This window comes from Triplophysa rosa, linkage group LG6 (genome assembly GCF_024868665.1).
Source record: "Triplophysa rosa linkage group LG6, Trosa_1v2, whole genome shotgun sequence".
Taxonomy (NCBI): domain Eukaryota; kingdom Metazoa; phylum Chordata; class Actinopteri; order Cypriniformes; family Nemacheilidae; genus Triplophysa; species Triplophysa rosa.
Genome location: NC_079895.1, coordinates 17,043,206 through 17,060,495, shown reverse-complemented (window position 1 = coordinate 17,060,495; position 17,290 = coordinate 17,043,206). Strand labels below are relative to the sequence as shown.

Genomic DNA, 17,290 nt, shown 5'->3' with positions numbered 1-17,290 from the left:
CCCCCCCGCACCTGGTGGACGGATCCCCAACGTACACCGTCAGGAAACTGATGGACGTACGCCGGCGTGGCCGGGGTTACCAGTATTTAGTGGACTGGAAAGGTTATGGTGCAGAGGAGAGGTGCTGGGTACCGTCTCGCGACATCGTGGACCGGTCGCTGATCGTGGACTTCCACCGGAGGCGAGGTGAGCCCTCCCCCTAGACACCCTGTGGCGCCTGTGGGGGGGGGGTAATGTCGTGATCTCAGTCTTGTCGTGACCTTCTTGTCTGGTGTGAGTGTTTGTTTTGTTTTGTCAAACTCTTGTGGAACCGTCTTGACGGTTCTCCACGTGTTTAGTGTCTACGTCATTAGCCCTGTCCCCGTTTCTCCCCTTCAGGCTTTCCTCTCACCGGGTTTCCATCTCCTCATCACCTACACTCCTGTTGCTCGTCCCTAATTAGCAGTCCCCCCTGGCTCCTTATTATTATTCACCTGTTGTTCATTCCCCGCTGATTAGGTACCCTCTATTTAAGCCCTCTTGTTTTCTTGTCTTTTGTCAGACCGTTGCGTGTGTAATGCCAGCTCTGACTGCCACAGTCTTGTTTAGGTTTTTTTGTCTAAGTCTTAGTATCTCTTAGTCATGTTTATTTGTTCCAGTATTGCTCCAGTGTCTTGTTGCTCTTGGCTACTCTCTTCTCCCCTGTACCTCCTCAGTTTCTCTGGCGTCTCGGACCTCCGCTCTCTTCACCTCCCGGCATCGCCTCACAAGGGATCACCACAGTCATCCGGATTCTGCCAGCGGGTCGAGACCCCTCCCCGCCGAGCTTCCGTTAGAGTCAAGGTTTCTCCTGTTTGGATTCTATTACCGTTCTTACCGTGAGTGCCGCTGGGTCGAGTCATCTCCCCACGGGCTCACGAGGTACCTGTAGCTGGTCCGGTGGACAGTTGTGTGTTCAATAAAACCCTCTTTTTTTTCCCGCATTTGAGTCTCCGAATTTCTTATTCCTACCTTGTCTTGACAATATCAATGAACATTATAGTATACATAACGGAAAATGTAGTCAGCCTGTCATTATATTTTAAAACAAACCATAGTACACAACGTATTATCGATAGTGTACAGAATGATATCATTAAAATACATTACGAAATGATATCTATACAAGATAGTATAAGTCATGGAATAATTATACATGATAGTATACATACGTCTGATGGTTTCGCTTTAGTTATTTAAACATTATTTAAACTATTATTTGCTAGATCCTTTCATTGTGATTTTTCCTGCCATTAGGGGGCGGTGTGGCTCAGCCCGGTGACGTCATCAAATGCCGTTATTTCTCTCGCCTCTGAGCTTTCAAGTGCACAAGTTAGTTTTGCAACGGGTTTATCGCGAAAGTAGTAGCAAAAGTCAAGGCGGGAAGATTTGAAACTGCAGTGACAGGTTTGAGAGGTTGTAGATGCCTATTTGTGGTTGCATTTCAAATCTGAATCTAGGAAAACGTGTAAATATGTGCTATGCATTTGTATCTGCCAATGTATTTTGTAAATGCCAGTTTACACGTTTGTGACTATTTTTCTGCAACTTCAAATGCAGAAGACAGATTTGTGAGTTTTGTCCACAAGTGCAAATCTCAACATTCAACTTCAGTTTTTTATTTGACAAGTTTTCACATTGGGGCTGTGAGTGTACATTTTAGTGTACAGGTACAAATACTTACTTTACAAGTTCACAAATTAAAATCTACATGCTCTCAAGTTTTGCTACTGAAATACCTTCATACAAAACTCACGCGCATGGAATCAACGCGCAAACGCGCATAATGATAACCACGCGCGGAAAGCTGCTCCGCGAGGGCGCATTTAAACTCCGCGAGCGAGCAGAACAGTATCCGCAAGCGGAAAAGGCTCCGCGAGCAAAAACTCAGTCCGTGAGCAGAGGCTTTGACGAGCGCGCGCGCGATTCTCTCTATGCTCTCGCAACTGCTCAACACGTGCTCGCTATGGCGTTATTATAATGACAAATGTCGCGAGCGCATTATTACAAGGCGAGAGTGCATTCTTGTAATACGAGCGCTCGGCGAATCTGTCCGCTCGCACGCCGATTTCCTTTGCTCATGCCCAAAACTGTACGCGCTCTTTCAATTATACGCTGCTCTCTTATGAATTTTCTCTCATCTCGCTCAGTGAGCGTGTGCGCACTCAAAATGCGTGCAGTGCATCCACGAATCCTTTGGTACTCTTGCTCTCGAGAGGTCCTCCTGTGTGTTCCAGGCATTATAGGCTGTCAAAAGTAGTCAACCAATCAGGGATAGGCTTCCACGGCGGGCCAATGAAAATGCGACCTCTTAACTACAGTAGGCCTAATTGTTAAAAATGCTTGATGAAAAGAGTTGTTTTTTGTGTTTTTTTCTACAAAGGTGTCATGTTAATGTGTAATTCTTGTAAAATAGTATATTGTAAATTGCTGAGTTTCATTCTTATAAAATCTTTTAATATATAAATCTTTTAATGAGTGGATTCTTGCGTGTGGGTAGGTGGGTAGATGGGGGGCACCTCTGGGCTGTTGCCCAGGGGCACCATGCCTTAATACGCCTCTGGATCCACCACGTTCTCAGGTAACAATTTTACTATATTTGATGCAACATTATTAATCAAATGTATATTAGAAATGAACGGTAAGGGAGCGTTTGGTATATTGCATAGAAGTTCAGTTTTATGCCCTGAACTTCTGGAACACTGAATGCAGAACACTTACAGTGTCAGTCTGCAAATGCATTAAATGCATAACCAAATAGGTATAGAATATTATATGATATTTCCAAATGCTCCACTGCTATTATTGTTTTGATATACTGTTACTTGTAGTAAATATTATTTTAAAATAAAGCTAACTTAAGACACCAATCTAAATTGTTCGGTAATCAATTTAGTACTATTTTGAGGATACTATGTTTAGTGTACGACATGCATGAACTTGAGGGTGTTGGCCTGTTTTGTCTGAATAACATGGTAGTTAAACTGACATTTATATGTAGCCTACAAAACATCCTAATGCCCCGTTCATTTCTAATACACATTTGATTAATAATGTTGCATCAAATATATTAATATTGTTACCTGAGAACGTGATGGATCCATCTTTCTTCGTTGAATACGTCGAGTCACTTTCAACCAATAAGATGCCATGTAAGAGGTCGCGTTTTCATTGGCCCACCGTGGAAGCCTATCCCTGATTGGTTGACTACTTTTGACAGCCTATAATGCCTGGAACACACAGGAGGACCTCTCGAGAGCAAGAGTACCAAAGGATTCATGGACACACGGCACGCAATTTGAGTGCGCACACGCTCACTGAGCGAGAGGAGAGAAAATTCATAAGAGAGCAGCGTATAATTGAAAGCGCGCTTCCAGTTTTGGGCATGAGCAAAGGAAATCGGACAGATTCGCGCGCTCGTATTACAAGAATGGACTCTCGCCTTGTAATAATGCGCTCGCGACATTTGTCATTATAATAACGTCATAGCTCGCTCGTTGAGTTGACTTCTGAGACTTTGGAGGCGGGACTATGGAGTTTTGTACTATACGTCACTATTGCTTTGTTAGAGATCGCTTGATATGCCCTGAGCCCTATTCGCACGGGATTAGTATAATCTGGGGACCTCATTTGTAATAATTGCAGAGGTTGTCTGTGATCTTAATCCCATGCGAATCAGCCATGACTGTAATTTGTAGAGTAAAAATTCCCCCACAAATTACCTACCATATTTTGACGAACGCCGAGGTCCTGTTATAACATCAGTCCCGTGTGAATCAGCATCTCTGTGATTTGGCGGGCTCATATATCATTTTTCAAGGTTTTATCCATCGTTTGCGAATAATAGAGGATGTTTTGAAGTGTTTTGGTATTATTTCAGGTGCTGGGTCATATCCACAAGTCAACACAGGCTCATTGCAAATATGTACCTCTGCCTACATTTCTGCATAACCCGAAATACGTAGCTCCAGGTACAAATTGCTGCATCTTTCGGGTGGAATGTCCACTAGTGGCGCATGAGTTTTTCTCTGTGTTGATGCAGGTACATTCAAGGTTACAAAGTGATGATACTGAATATTATTGATGGATATCCCGTGGCCGATAAACTGATGTCATTGCTGTGAGGATTGATTGTGTTTGGCTGAGGTAAATCAAGAACTTGTTGTTTACTTAAGCATAGCTCCAATAAATGAATAAATGATCAAAATGCATTAGTATTTTGTACAGATGCTGTTTATTAAAAAAGTGCAACTATTCCAAGTGTTCCGAGGCTGAAAAATTAAATCAAAAGCGATCCCCTTCTCCGTCTGCCTTAAAACTCCGATCCGGACCGGATGCGCACAGTAACAGTTTTCAAAAATTGCCGCCGGAATGGTGGAGTTACACCAGCTTTGATTGTGAGTCTGTGACTGGTGTCTTGTGAGTCTGTGACTGGTTGCGTCATTACGTTCGCCTACTTTATGAAATGGCATTGGCAGTCTCGCTCCAACTGCGTCACACGCTAACCTCTGGAGCGTGATCATCGGTAATTAAAACCTTATTTGCTCATCACACAATGATATCGTATGGTCTAGAGCAGGAGTCTTCAACTAAAATTGCTTGAGGTCCAGTAAACAAACCCTCCTTGCCAGTCGAGGTCCGGACAATTAAATACCTAAAATCATGAATTGATGGTTTTTGGCAGACCAAAAAAATAAACATGTCTTTTCATATCTATACAACGGCATAACAATGTCTGACAACAATATAATGAAGGAAAATGTGCAAAATGCCATAATCTCTACACCTGCATTGAACATACATTCATTTCAACATTATCAACTTTAAAAGAAAAATAAAGTGATGTTTTCTGCTGAAATGAGATGAACAAATAGCAACATCAAGTTGCGACTGATCATCATCTGATAACATTTCAGCTCTTCTTGTGGCTGTTGCAGCTGAAAGGGGGGTTAGTTTAATATTTTCTTTTAGTTCATGTCTTTATTTTCCTTCTAAAAGTGTTTCACACGCAGGCTCCATTCACTCTTTTACTATTTTACCATCAGTAAAGGGCTTGTTATGTTTACCTAAGATCCACTGTATTCTTAGCCGAACATTCGCTCGTTGTTGGGCGGTAAGTGAGTGAGGGAGGACACATGTAGATCGCTACTACTGGGCTTTGAGCTAATATATTTTCCGTGTCCTTACCTCGGACAGTTTCTTCAAAGTGTCTCTGTCTAATTTCATAATGCCGTTTAAGGTTTCCACTTTTGACAACCGCGACAGACTCCGAGCAAATGAGACAAACCGGTCTCGTGCATCTCGATGCAGGAAGAATAAATGCAAATCTCTCGACCCATTCATCTCGGAAAACATGGTTTTCAGCGTCAACTTTTCTAACTTTTGAAAAGGACATTGTTTTTCAGTCACTGACAGTTACATATGTCTACGCGCTGTGCAGCGAGTCTGTCCCGGCTCTCTTCTCTCGTCGAGACGTCGACGTCTGAACGACCGTGGCAACAGTGCCCATATGTTAACTGTCCGTGGCGCCGTAGGACCCAAACTGCTACTGAGCGGACCTTGATGTGCCTGGTATAAATTTGATTGCATTATAAAATAATGTTAGGCGTTCATTTATTTATTATGTCAAAAGGCTTTGAGGTCCGGACGGATGCATCTCGCGGTCCGCATCCGGACCGGAGTCCGCTAGTTAGTGACCCCTGGTCTAGAGCATTCCGAATGTGATGTGACCTGTTTTTAATGTTTTTATACTGTTTTTGGTCAGTGTTTGCAATAAATACCCGTGGATGACTTGTATTTGCTTGTTCCGTGTTTTATATGGTTGAGAAGTGAGTAGGTTTAGGATTAGAGTGGGAGTGGGGTTAGGTGCTCTAACCTTTTTACTTTGTGCATGTGTCTGCTTCGTAACTTTTAATAAAACACATTAGAATGGAGAAAAACGTGCCTCTAGTGGGCATTCCACTCGAAAGATGCAGCGATTTGTACCTGAAACTACATATTTCACATTGTGCAGAAATGTAGGCAGAGGTACGTATTTACAATGAGCCTGGGCTGCCATAAGTTACCAGGAGTCTCCCGTTTGTTTATTTATCATAGAAACTCTCGTAACATTTGAGACCCACGATCGCAGTGATCCTCTGTCTGGTTCGCGATCACGGGTCTCAAATGCTGACAGGTACGGATATCATTAAACACCAACATATATAGGCTATACAAACTATACGCAAAGCCTTGCCATCACATCCGGGAAATAAGTCAGTAAATTTGAGTAAAATCACGGGCTTCATTTATCCCGTGCGAATGCGCCACATTAAATACAAATGTGGGGAGGTCATTTATAAATCACACGAGGTCCCCAGATACTACTAATCCCGTGCGAATACGGCGAATGTGTAACATAAAGTTACGTCTCTAACCAAATTCACAGAAGGCTCAAACTATGCAAACTGCTATCCAATCAAGTCTTCAATGCGGCACGCCCATTAAAACCGAGCGTTTGTCGAGCCGGCTTCAAAACCCGGGTAGAAAATAGCCTATTACTTATTGATTTTGATGTTTTTGAATGTAATAACCACGCGAACGTCATAAGTAGACCTCATACAACAGTATAAAACAATAAACAAGCCCAGTTCATGACACCTCTAAAAAGTTGGGATCGAGAATGGGTTAGATCTATTGACAGAAATGCAATATAATATACATAACTATCTATTCAGAGGTGTATACATAATGAAATGTAATGCTTTTATTACCTTAGAATGAGCTTCTATCTACATACACCGCGGGTCCCCTTACATGGAATTCACCATGTTGTTTCTAGTGCTGTAGGACTCGAGACGTTTTTTTTATGGTCTCGGACTTGTCTTGGACTCGTTGGTATTTGAACTCGGACTTGTCTCGGACTTGGTCATTGGTCTCGCAAATGTTCTAGTCGGTCTCGTCCGAGTCCAGCGATATATGTTTTATTTTCTCCTTCAAAACAAAACATTGATAGAGCAATATTCTTGTGATCCGAAAACTAATGATCCGAAAACTGTTGCCGACTCTCGACTCTAGAACGAGAGCTGCGCGTGCTCATAAGTTCTCTTTTCACACAGCAGTTCAGTTCAGTGTGTGCTGTTGTTGTAATTAAATAACTCCGGTATATTGGTTCAAGTCCGCGGGACTGTCATGCACGCCAGAAAGTGAATAACTGAATTAATTTGTGGACAATATTAAGTGTTTACGGGAGACGCTAAACGGGAACGATTCAGCTGAACTGGTTCGACCGGTTCACTAAAAAGAAAGAACCGGTTCGAATGAATGATTCGTCCGCGGCGCGAACCAGCATCAATCATTCATCAGGCACGATGTCAGCGAGCAGCGGCATAATACAGATTGGTTTTACAAACCATAATAAATGAATCGACAGTGCGCTTAAAAGGAAACTTTTTGCAACAAAACTTTCCCCGAAACATGTGGGACAACATCCAATTTCGTAAGACACCTGCAAAGGCATCACAAAGAGGTAAGTTAATGCCATGTTTCAGAGTTAGCATTGCATTTGAGTATTTTAGAAAGTTTGGAAAGTAGGGCTTAAAGATAAGAATGATCGTATTTTTATTGTAATTGTGATGAACATGTTATTTAAGGATGGGCACCGACGTGCTTATAAACGAGCCGTGGAGCCTCTGCTCTTTCTAGCGGCTCCTCTATCGAACACACACGTGTACGGGCAGGCGCGCACACGCACGCACGCACACACACACACACGCACAAAAGTGTTCATTGCTGCACAACCTTGCTGTTAGGAGGGCTGATAAAAAAGTTCATTAAACAAGTAATAAACAGTTACACTTCGGCTTTGTGACTTTAGTGCTATATATAGTAAAAATAAAATGACCTTATTTTATCTGCTTTTTGATCATTACAAACAATAATGAAAATGATTATCTTAGAATAGAAGATATGCTGTCTCTTGCATCACATAAATTATCAATAGTTAAGTATGTGGTCTTGTAGTTATGATTTTTTTCTGTCTCTGTCTTGACTGTCTCAATTGGACTCGGTCTTGACTTGGACTCGAACCTCTCTGGACTTGGACTTGACTTGGACACGAACCTCTTTGGACTCGGACTTGACTCGGTCTCGACTAGTCCTGGTCTTGGACTTGACAATGGTGGACTTGACTACAGCCCTAGTTGTTTCTACAGTATCCCTTACTGTAGGACAAACTGCTATACAGATCGCGTTTCATAAATATGTTATTTTATTCAGGAAACAAGCGAAAACGTGACGACATCTTAGTTCTATCTCAGCCACCGTAGTGCTTCGAAAGCAAGGGCTGAACGGTGGAGTGAGACGTTAGTTGCAATTCGAAACCTCACTGCTATATGCCACTTAATTTCATACACTGAACCTTTAATGCATTAGTTAATATGAACTAACAATTAGCTAAATAGTTTTTAAGAATTTATAAATGTTTGTTAATGTCAATACAGTTGTTTACTGTGCATTAACCAATGTAATTTTATTTAACGTATTAGCAAATACAGAAAATAACATGAAGTAAGATTTATAAATACTATGTAAGTATTAATAATTGTTCATTCATGTTTACTAATGCATTTACTAATGTTAACAAATACAACCTCATTGTAAAGTGCTACCAAAAATGTATCATATTTTATGCAGACGGTAAATGGAATTTAATATTTATTTGCATTCATTTGATTGTCCACTTCTTTGTTGAATACAATGCAACCTTACAACCTTTTAGCTTTTTTGCAAAGGAATCAAAGCAACAGCTGAATTTATTCAGGAAGCATACATGTGGTCATGTGTAAAAACATGTGCTTGTTAATCTTCATTTCAGCACTTCATTCACTCCAAGTTTGTTTGACTGCTGTGTGTTTGAGCTTAAATCCCTCTCTCTTCGTGAGTTCGTGTTTTGCGTGACAGCCTTGTGTTTACATGCATACAGGGAGGAGCTGATAATAATCACTGACTTTGAGGTATAGTACTGCAAGCCCAAAGTGACTTGCAGAATTGTTTTGAAAGCCAGTATTCAAGTGAAAGGGGAATGCTTGAATCACTTCCAAATATGTGCATGCTTTGAAACCACCTGCTAATGTGATTTACGGCTTTTGAAACAATTGCAAGTTTAGTTCTGGGGTTAAAATAAGGCTTCAAAAGTATTAACCTGAAGCAGGCACTTGATCCTCTTTACCTTTGTGTCAGGAGAGTTATCTGTAGATAACTTCTTTAATACAGAACATTCAGTTTGTTTCAAATAATTAACTCAGACTAACATCTAACCTACTTCTTGGACTTTAAACCACAGTGCAATGACAGAACGCATAAAGGTTTGATGCTTATTAGCTGACACTGAGGGCTACGCAATCTGTCTATCTACGATCACCTGCCCCTTGTCTAGTTTTGAGGCCCCACCTATGTTAAACGTCATTGGCAGTCCTTCTCTTTAAACCACTGTATTTTCTGTGTATTGTATTGATATTGGAGACATGGTAAGAGCACTGAGTGTTTCTGCTCTGGGGATTTTAGCTTTGCTATGCTGGTTCTCCTGCGAGCCCGTGCGGGCTGGAAAAGTGCTTGCCACACCGATGGATGGCAGCCATTGGCTTAGTATGAAGATCCTAGTGGAGGAGCTGTCTCAACGTGGACATGAGGTGGTGGTCCTCGTACCTGAGACCAGCATTCTGATTGGGAGTTCCGGTAATTACATCACTAAGAGCTATCCTGTGCCCTACACCAGTGCTGAATTAAACATTAACTTGAACAACATTAAGAAGAAAGCATTGGAAAAGCCCCCGGATATTTCTTCACTTTTTACAAATTTCGGGAACCTGGTTAAATTCGTAAACCTGCAGGTGAAAGGTTGTGAAATGCTGCTGTACAATGAAACTCTGATGAGGAGTCTCGGAGAGATGGGATTTGATGCCTTGCTCACAGATCCTTTCCTGCCTTGTGGTACCATCATTGCTCATAAGTTTTCACTTCCCACCGTTTACTTCTTGCGCGGGATTCCCTGTCGGCTGGATGAGGCGGCGGCCAAATGCCCCTCACCTCCATCTTTTGTCCCACGTTTCTTCACTGGTTACTCGGATAAGATGAGTTTTGCTCAGAGAATAAACAACATGATTTTGACAACAGTGGAACCTTTCCTCTGTCAAACAATGTTTGCCATCTTTGATGAACTGGGTAGTAGATATCTAAAGAAAGACACTACTTACAAAGAGCTATTAAGTCATGGTGCGATCTGGCTTCTGAGGTATGACTTTACCTTCGAGTACCCCAAACCCATAATGCCTAACATAGTCCAAATAGGGGGCATTAACTGTGCTAAGAGGGATCCCTTGTCAAAGGTAAGGTGTTAATCTTGAATAAAATGAGCGTAGACATTGCCAAATTTGGCCAAAATTTATATAATAGCATTGTCTATTATTAGTTGCAATATTAATATGGGTTATAAGAACCTCTTTGTAAAGTAAACCTCTAAACTTTATTGATTGATTTCTAAATCAGCAAAACGAATATCAAGATAATGAATTAAACAGTGACAAGACAAATAAGCTATATGAACTAGTAACCATGAACAATGTTACATTTACATTTATGTGTTTGGCAGACGCTTTTATCCAAAGCGGCTTACATTGCATGAAACTATACATGTGTATTTGAGTATTTGCAATCCCTGGGATCGAACAAATGACCTTGGTGTTGCTAGCGCCATGCTCTAACCAATGAGCTAAAGGAAAGCTTTGTTTAAATGACTTATGGAGTAAACGGGCTATATGTCAAAGTCAATATTCTAATAGCTGTTATGAGGATGCAATGTTGTATAAATAATGTCTAACATGCTCTAACAGTCAGTTTGGGAGCTGCAGTGCACAATTTTATAACACTATTCATGCCTGAGCCACAGAAGGAAAAGTGTTTCGCTATCAGTAGCCCCTTTGTGCTTACAGCATAGACCACCAGAGGAAAGAGACATTTCCTGTCGTTAATACATGTTTATGCTTCAGTTTATGCAGAGAAATTATGGGATAGATTATTATTTTAATTAGGGAGTGAGGTGAACCAGTCATTTCGAACAGAGAACCGACAGATCTGATCAGTGATGCCACATAAGATTACAGCATGTGGGCATTTCTTTGTAGGTGCTTGACAAAGAAAGGAAAAAGCAAGTCTGCAAGAAAGAACTGCTTGCATGAAAATGTGGTTAACAGTGGAAAGCGTGTTATTGTACTTTGAGCCCAACCCAATTTCTGTTTGTGTGCAGGAGCTGGAGGAGTTTGTCAATGGTTCTGGAGAGCATGGCTTTGTGGTTTTTACTCTGGGATCCATGGTGTCACAGTTACCCGAAGCCAAAGCCAGAGTGTTCTTCGAGGCATTTAAACAGATACCTCAGCGGGTAAGCTAAACTATAAAATAAGATGCAGAAATCCAACTGATATGCTTGCTGTGAATGTAATACACATTATATATACATGAATGCAAATTACTTACTATAATTATTTCATTATAAATCAGCCATTTTGATATACAGTTTTAAATATAATTTAAAGGTTTTATTTTTATGCTGATTCCATGGAACTGATCCAGTGTGAGATATTTAAGAAAATGTCATTACGCTCAGACATAAATCACATTTGCTCAGGATCTGCATAATTCTAATGGTTGCACTTTACTTTACAGTACATGTACATAGTGTACTTACAGTGTACTTACCTAAGAAAGTACTGGGAAATTTAAAGTAACTACATGGGATAAGGTTAGGTTTAGGGGTAGGTTCAGGTTAAGCACCAGTTATTACTCAGTTATAGTATTTACTATAACAAGTACACAGTATGTACATGGGAAACAGGACTGTAGATTAAAGTGCTACTTCATGATTTTCATTGGTAGGTGCTGTGGAGGTACACAGGACCCGTGCCTGAAGATGCCCCAAAGAATGTCAAACTGATGAAGTGGCTTCCCCAAAACGATCTTTTAGGTACGTTTAGGTTTTCTTTAGGGATGTAACGGTATCAACATTTCACGATACGATAGTACCTCGATATGAAGACTACAATACGATATTTATTGAATTTTGTGCAGGAAAAAAAACAAAACAAATGAAGACTTGGAAAAATGTGGTATAAGTGTTTATTAAACTATGACTGAACAAAGATCACATTTATTATTTTTAGATTAGGTAATTTTAAAGTGCAAAGAACAGTAATATAATAGCATAAAAATTAATAACATAAAAATTAAGAACATGAAACATGAAAAAATTAAAATGAAAAAAGTTTGAGTTGTTTGTCAACTTTTAACAACTCACAACCAGTCAGGTACTCGCCTCATTCACTGCTTCACTCACACACTCACCTCATTCACTGCTTCACTCACACACTCACCTCATTCACTGCTTACCGAGTCTTGGCAGTGGTTTCTTCATATTGTTTTGTTCTGGTCCCGTCACCCTTTTCTCGTTTCTTGTTACGGAAAACGAAATGCTCCACACATTGCGATTTATAATTCGTTTAGCTTCAACTAGATTGGTGGCGGAATGGCCAAAAATCTATTTCAAGGTGAGTAAGAATTTTTTATTTCACGGTAACGATATATTTCATGAACAAACTCCCATTATATATTTTATATTTATACCTCATTTTTCTCTTAGATTGATTTAACTAATTTATTTATTACAGTTCATTTAATGCTCACCATAGTTAAAATGTAGGTAAGTTATGAAAATGTACTAAAGATATCAAATTAAGTTCTGATAATCAGATGTATTATTTATTCATATTTATCTTCCTGGCTATTATATGTATACAGTAAGGAGATAGACAACATATATAGCAATAAAAGTATGAATATGCACAACATGAGAGTACAGTATTATGACTAAACTGGTGTTCATGGGGTCTGTACTGTAGGTCTTTATCGTCTTTCACTCTCTATTAAATGAGCATCTTTTAGTGTGTTGCGACTGCTCTCGGGCTTGTTTTTGCACTGCGAGTCTCTGGTGACTCCTCACGCGTCTCCCAAAACTGGAGGTAGAAGCGCGTCACATCAAAGCGCTCACGCGCATCATCGCGCATTTCAACGCAAGTTTCACCTTGGCTCGCCTGAAGTTAAACTTTATAAAACTATTAACAGCTTTTCAAAACAACCTGACTTCTGAAATACGTGTTGAGAATGAGCTTTTTTAAATGCTGGCGCAGATCCCTACACGAGCACTGCGGGTGAGAGAGAACGCGCCGGACTGGAGCGGATCACTAAACTACAGACTGAAAGAAGGTCAAAAGAATGTTTGATACGTTCATTTGTTACGGGTGGATTAATTCATTAGTTTTTTTTCAGAATAGCGCCTAATTTGCAGAGCGCCGAGTTAACCACGCCCACTTATTTACATTCCGCGGAATACATGGAACAGAAAAATCTCTTACGGTTGACATTTTATTCCGCGGTAACAGAATATTCCGTCATTCCGCCCAGCCCTAGCTTCAACAATTTGTAAATCCGTTTCTATGCCACTAGCGGCATCCGCCATTTTCGCTCAACTTGATCTGTAGCGGGCGGCAGCAGAGCGCAGAGGATGATGGGCACGCGGGTTGATGGGAATTGTAGTTCCTGCTTCCCTCAACTCGCTCCATTCGTCTGAAAAAACTACACTTTGCCTGGAAGATCTATCGTCATGCGACCACGATAGTATCTGGAAAAAATGCTATCGCGATACTTCGATATTTACAATACCGTTACATCCCTAGTTTTCTTTTATTCCAGCCCTGGTTGGTGTGAATTTTTTGGCATTTCATTGTAACAATAAAAGTGCTTGAATTATAATGCAAGTTGTAATTCACTAACAAACTCAATTAATTATAGAATGCTAATGCACAAATCATGTTTTAATTTGCATGTCGTGTAGGCCATCCTAAGGTTAAGGCTTTTATTACACATGGCGGATCACATGGAATCTATGAAGGTATCTGTAACGGCGTGCCAATGGTGATGCTTCCGCTGTTTGGAGATCAGGGAGATAACGCCCAACGCTTAGTATCCAGAGGGGTTGCAGAATCTCTGAGTATTTATGATTTGAGCACAGAAAAACTGCTGGTGGCATTGAAAAAAGTCATCACTGACAAAAGGTAAATATCTGAAATACATAAGTTACAGTATGCAGTGATGAAATGTACGTTTTAATTTATGCAACAAGAATCAAGTCTGTAATCTTTTGTACCCTGCTGTTATGGAGGACTAAACCTGCAAAAAGGAATGAATGGTTTGATAAAACAAAATAATTCGTTTTAGCTATTATTGATCTTAGCTTTAACTTTTTTTTCATTATTTAAATTGATTTATTATTTTTTGTGTCCATATTTTTTCTTTTTTATTATTATTTTTTTATTATTTTTAGATTATTTTATTTATCATTTCCTTTTATTTTTTTACATTTATTTATACGTTTATTTATTTTTATATTTATTTATTATCGCATGTATTTATTTCCACTTTTATTTATTTATTCTTGAATTTATTCTTACTTTTCTGTGTCTTGTATGATAATTAGATGGGTTGGTCTTGCCTACTATTGGTTCAGCGTAGATTGAAGCGTTTGATCGATTACTCTTGACTTGTTTTGGACTAACGTCACGTCACTCACTGATCGTTTGCTTCGTGTATAACGTTTATGGCGTGCGCACAATTAGCTAGAGAGTTACAGCATTTAGCCAATGAAGTCGATAACCATGCATCAAATGACTATGTGTCATTCAGATTAGATGCACTTATTGAGGATTTATTACAGATTGACGGCGAGATAAATGACAAAGTTCTTCAAAATCTGTGCGAGTCAGGGGGTGCTAAGGTGGTGACCAAGTTCCGGTTACAGGTCCTCTGCCAAAGAGGTGCATGAACGACCTCAGCAGATTCGTCGATTCTGAAAGCACAAGACGACTTGATATTAAGATGTCTAATAAACACAGACTTTCTTGTTACATGATTTTGACATTCTTGTTAAGATTGCAAATTATTGGTATGATCGCCCGTAACGGCTGAAGCGAGGTGAAAAAATAAATAAAGCGATTTGACACGGGATTCGTACCCATACAATAAAGTGAGGCAGCGTGTCACTACGGTAACAATCACACTAAGCTATTTCGCAATGCTAGCTGCTGCGGATCTTTGCAATAATATCAAGATGTCACACAACAATATGCAGCTGGATGAATCAAGGGAATATGCCCGTTTTAACTTGTGACCTCTGTGTTATTTATCTCTTATGGAATGTAGTTTACGAGTACCGTTTAGTAACCACGTCTTTTTAGAAGGAATGGTTTCCATTTGATGGCCCCTGTAGTGAAAGAACGATGCTCATTACTACCGTGTTAACTTGTGACTTAAGTTCACTATGTCTCAATTCATTTACATTATGTTACATCATGTTACATTAAATCTTTACGCTTTTTCTAACCGAAAGGCTGCTTATAACTATCACTTTGACAAAGCGTTAGCTTGCGACTTCGGTTTACAAGCTCATCTGTGTAGTTAAACCTTATTACATTTTGTGCTTTATGATTTTCACCAGTTGAACTGTAACGCCACCATAGCATAGCACCCTCTGACTCGCACAGACTTTGAATGTGCTGCAAAGAGGCTAACAACCGAGGAAGAACTTTGTCATTTATCTCGCCGTCAATCTGTAATAAATCATCAATAAGTGCATCTAATCTGAATGACACACAGTCATTTGATGCATGGTTATCGACTTCATTGGCTAAATGCTGTAACTCTCTAGCTAATTGTGCGCCCGCCATAGTTACTTAACGTTATACACGAAGCAAACGATCAGTGAGTGACGTGACGTTAGTCCAAAACAAGTCAAGAGTAATCGATCAAACGCTTCAATCTACGCTGAACCAATAGTAGGCAAGACCAACCCATCTAATTATCATACAAGACACAGAAAAGTAAGAATAAATTCAAGAATAAATAAATAAAAGTGGAAATAAATACATGCGATAATAAATAAATAAACATATAAGTAAATAAATGTAAAAATAAAAGGAAATGATAAATAAAATAATCTAAAAAAAAAATAATAATAATTAAAAATAATTAAAAAATGGACACAAAAAATAATAAATCAATTTAAAAAATGAAAAGTTAAAGCTAAGCTCAATAATAGCTAAAACGAATTATTTTGTTTTATCAAACCATTCATTCCTTTATTTATTTTCATATTATTACATTTATTCGTTTATATATTTATTTATTTATACATTTATTTATTTATAATTTTTGCAGGTTTAGTCCTCCATATGCTGTACCCACCTCACGAGAAAGATCATGCTGGTCTAAGTTTACTGGCCAACTAGACTAGCACTAACCAAGACCGGCATGGAAGTTAATACTGGTCTAAATATTTTTAGAAATTTAAGGCATATCAACACCATCGTTTTTTCATCTCTTATTTAACAGTTACAAGGAGAAGATGACAAAGCTTTCAGCTGTCCATAGAGACCGCCCCATTGAGCCCTTGGACCTGGCTGTGTTCTGGACTGAGTTTGTTATGAGGCACAAAGGAGCAGAGCACCTCAGACCCGCAGCCCATGAGCTGAACTGGATACAGTACCACAGTCTGGATGTTATCGGCTTTCTACTTCTCATTCTAGTGACTGTTATTTTTGTGACTGTCAAAAGTTGCATGTTCTGTTTCAGGAAATGCTTCAGGAAGACTCAGAAAAAGAAGAAGGAGTAGATAAATTATGTGATTGTGAAGTATTTGTGGGGTTGATTGTGTGTGGATTGTGTCTTTCTCTTTTTAATAACCCTGTAACTTGAATAAAATCACACAAAAGCTCTTGACTTGTCTAGGACTGCAGTTCATGTGCATTTAAACCGCTTAATATTTTCTGCGCTAGCCCAGGATTATGCCAGACATGGCCACATTATTTCAATTAAAAAAATTGTAAAAGAAAACATACTGTCAGGATTAGACACAGAGATTATATCAACGTAACAGGCTTCATTTATATTAATATTATTGTCACAAATACATACGTTTTAAGAACAGCTCACTTAATATGAAACTTTTCTAAATTCAAATACATTCTCTAATCAGGTACCCAAATGACTATTACAACATTACTAAGCTTTTAAACATTTAACCAATTTTTAGTATTTTTGAGTGTGGGTATAGTGAATGAATGATTTTATTGCCAAGTATGCTTACACAAAGGTATTTGTTTTTTTATAGACCTTTCACAGTAGAGAGGACAGA

At 39.4% G+C, this 17,290-nt stretch overlaps 1 protein-coding gene across 2 annotated transcripts in view; it reads left to right on the top strand.

Annotated features, from left to right (window-relative positions):
• The window catches only part of LOC130555585 (UDP-glucuronosyltransferase-like), a 35,888-nt gene extending 18,997 nt beyond the window's left edge, over positions 1-16,891 (top strand). The window contains exons 1-5 of one of the 2 annotated variants that reach the window (XM_057335915.1): positions 9,279-10,382; positions 11,300-11,431; positions 11,926-12,013; positions 13,937-14,156; positions 16,489-16,891. In XM_057335915.1, coding sequence (XP_057191898.1) covers positions 9,522-10,382; positions 11,300-11,431; positions 11,926-12,013; positions 13,937-14,156; positions 16,489-16,768 — 1,581 coding nt within the window. In that variant the 5' untranslated portion in view covers positions 9,279-9,521 and the 3' untranslated portion in view covers positions 16,769-16,891. Of the gene's footprint in view, positions 1-9,278; positions 10,383-11,299; positions 11,432-11,925; positions 12,014-13,936; positions 14,157-16,488 lie in introns of those variants that run through there. The other variant, XM_057335916.1, reaches the window with a different exon arrangement.
• Positions 16,892-17,290: the final 399 nt, after the last annotated feature.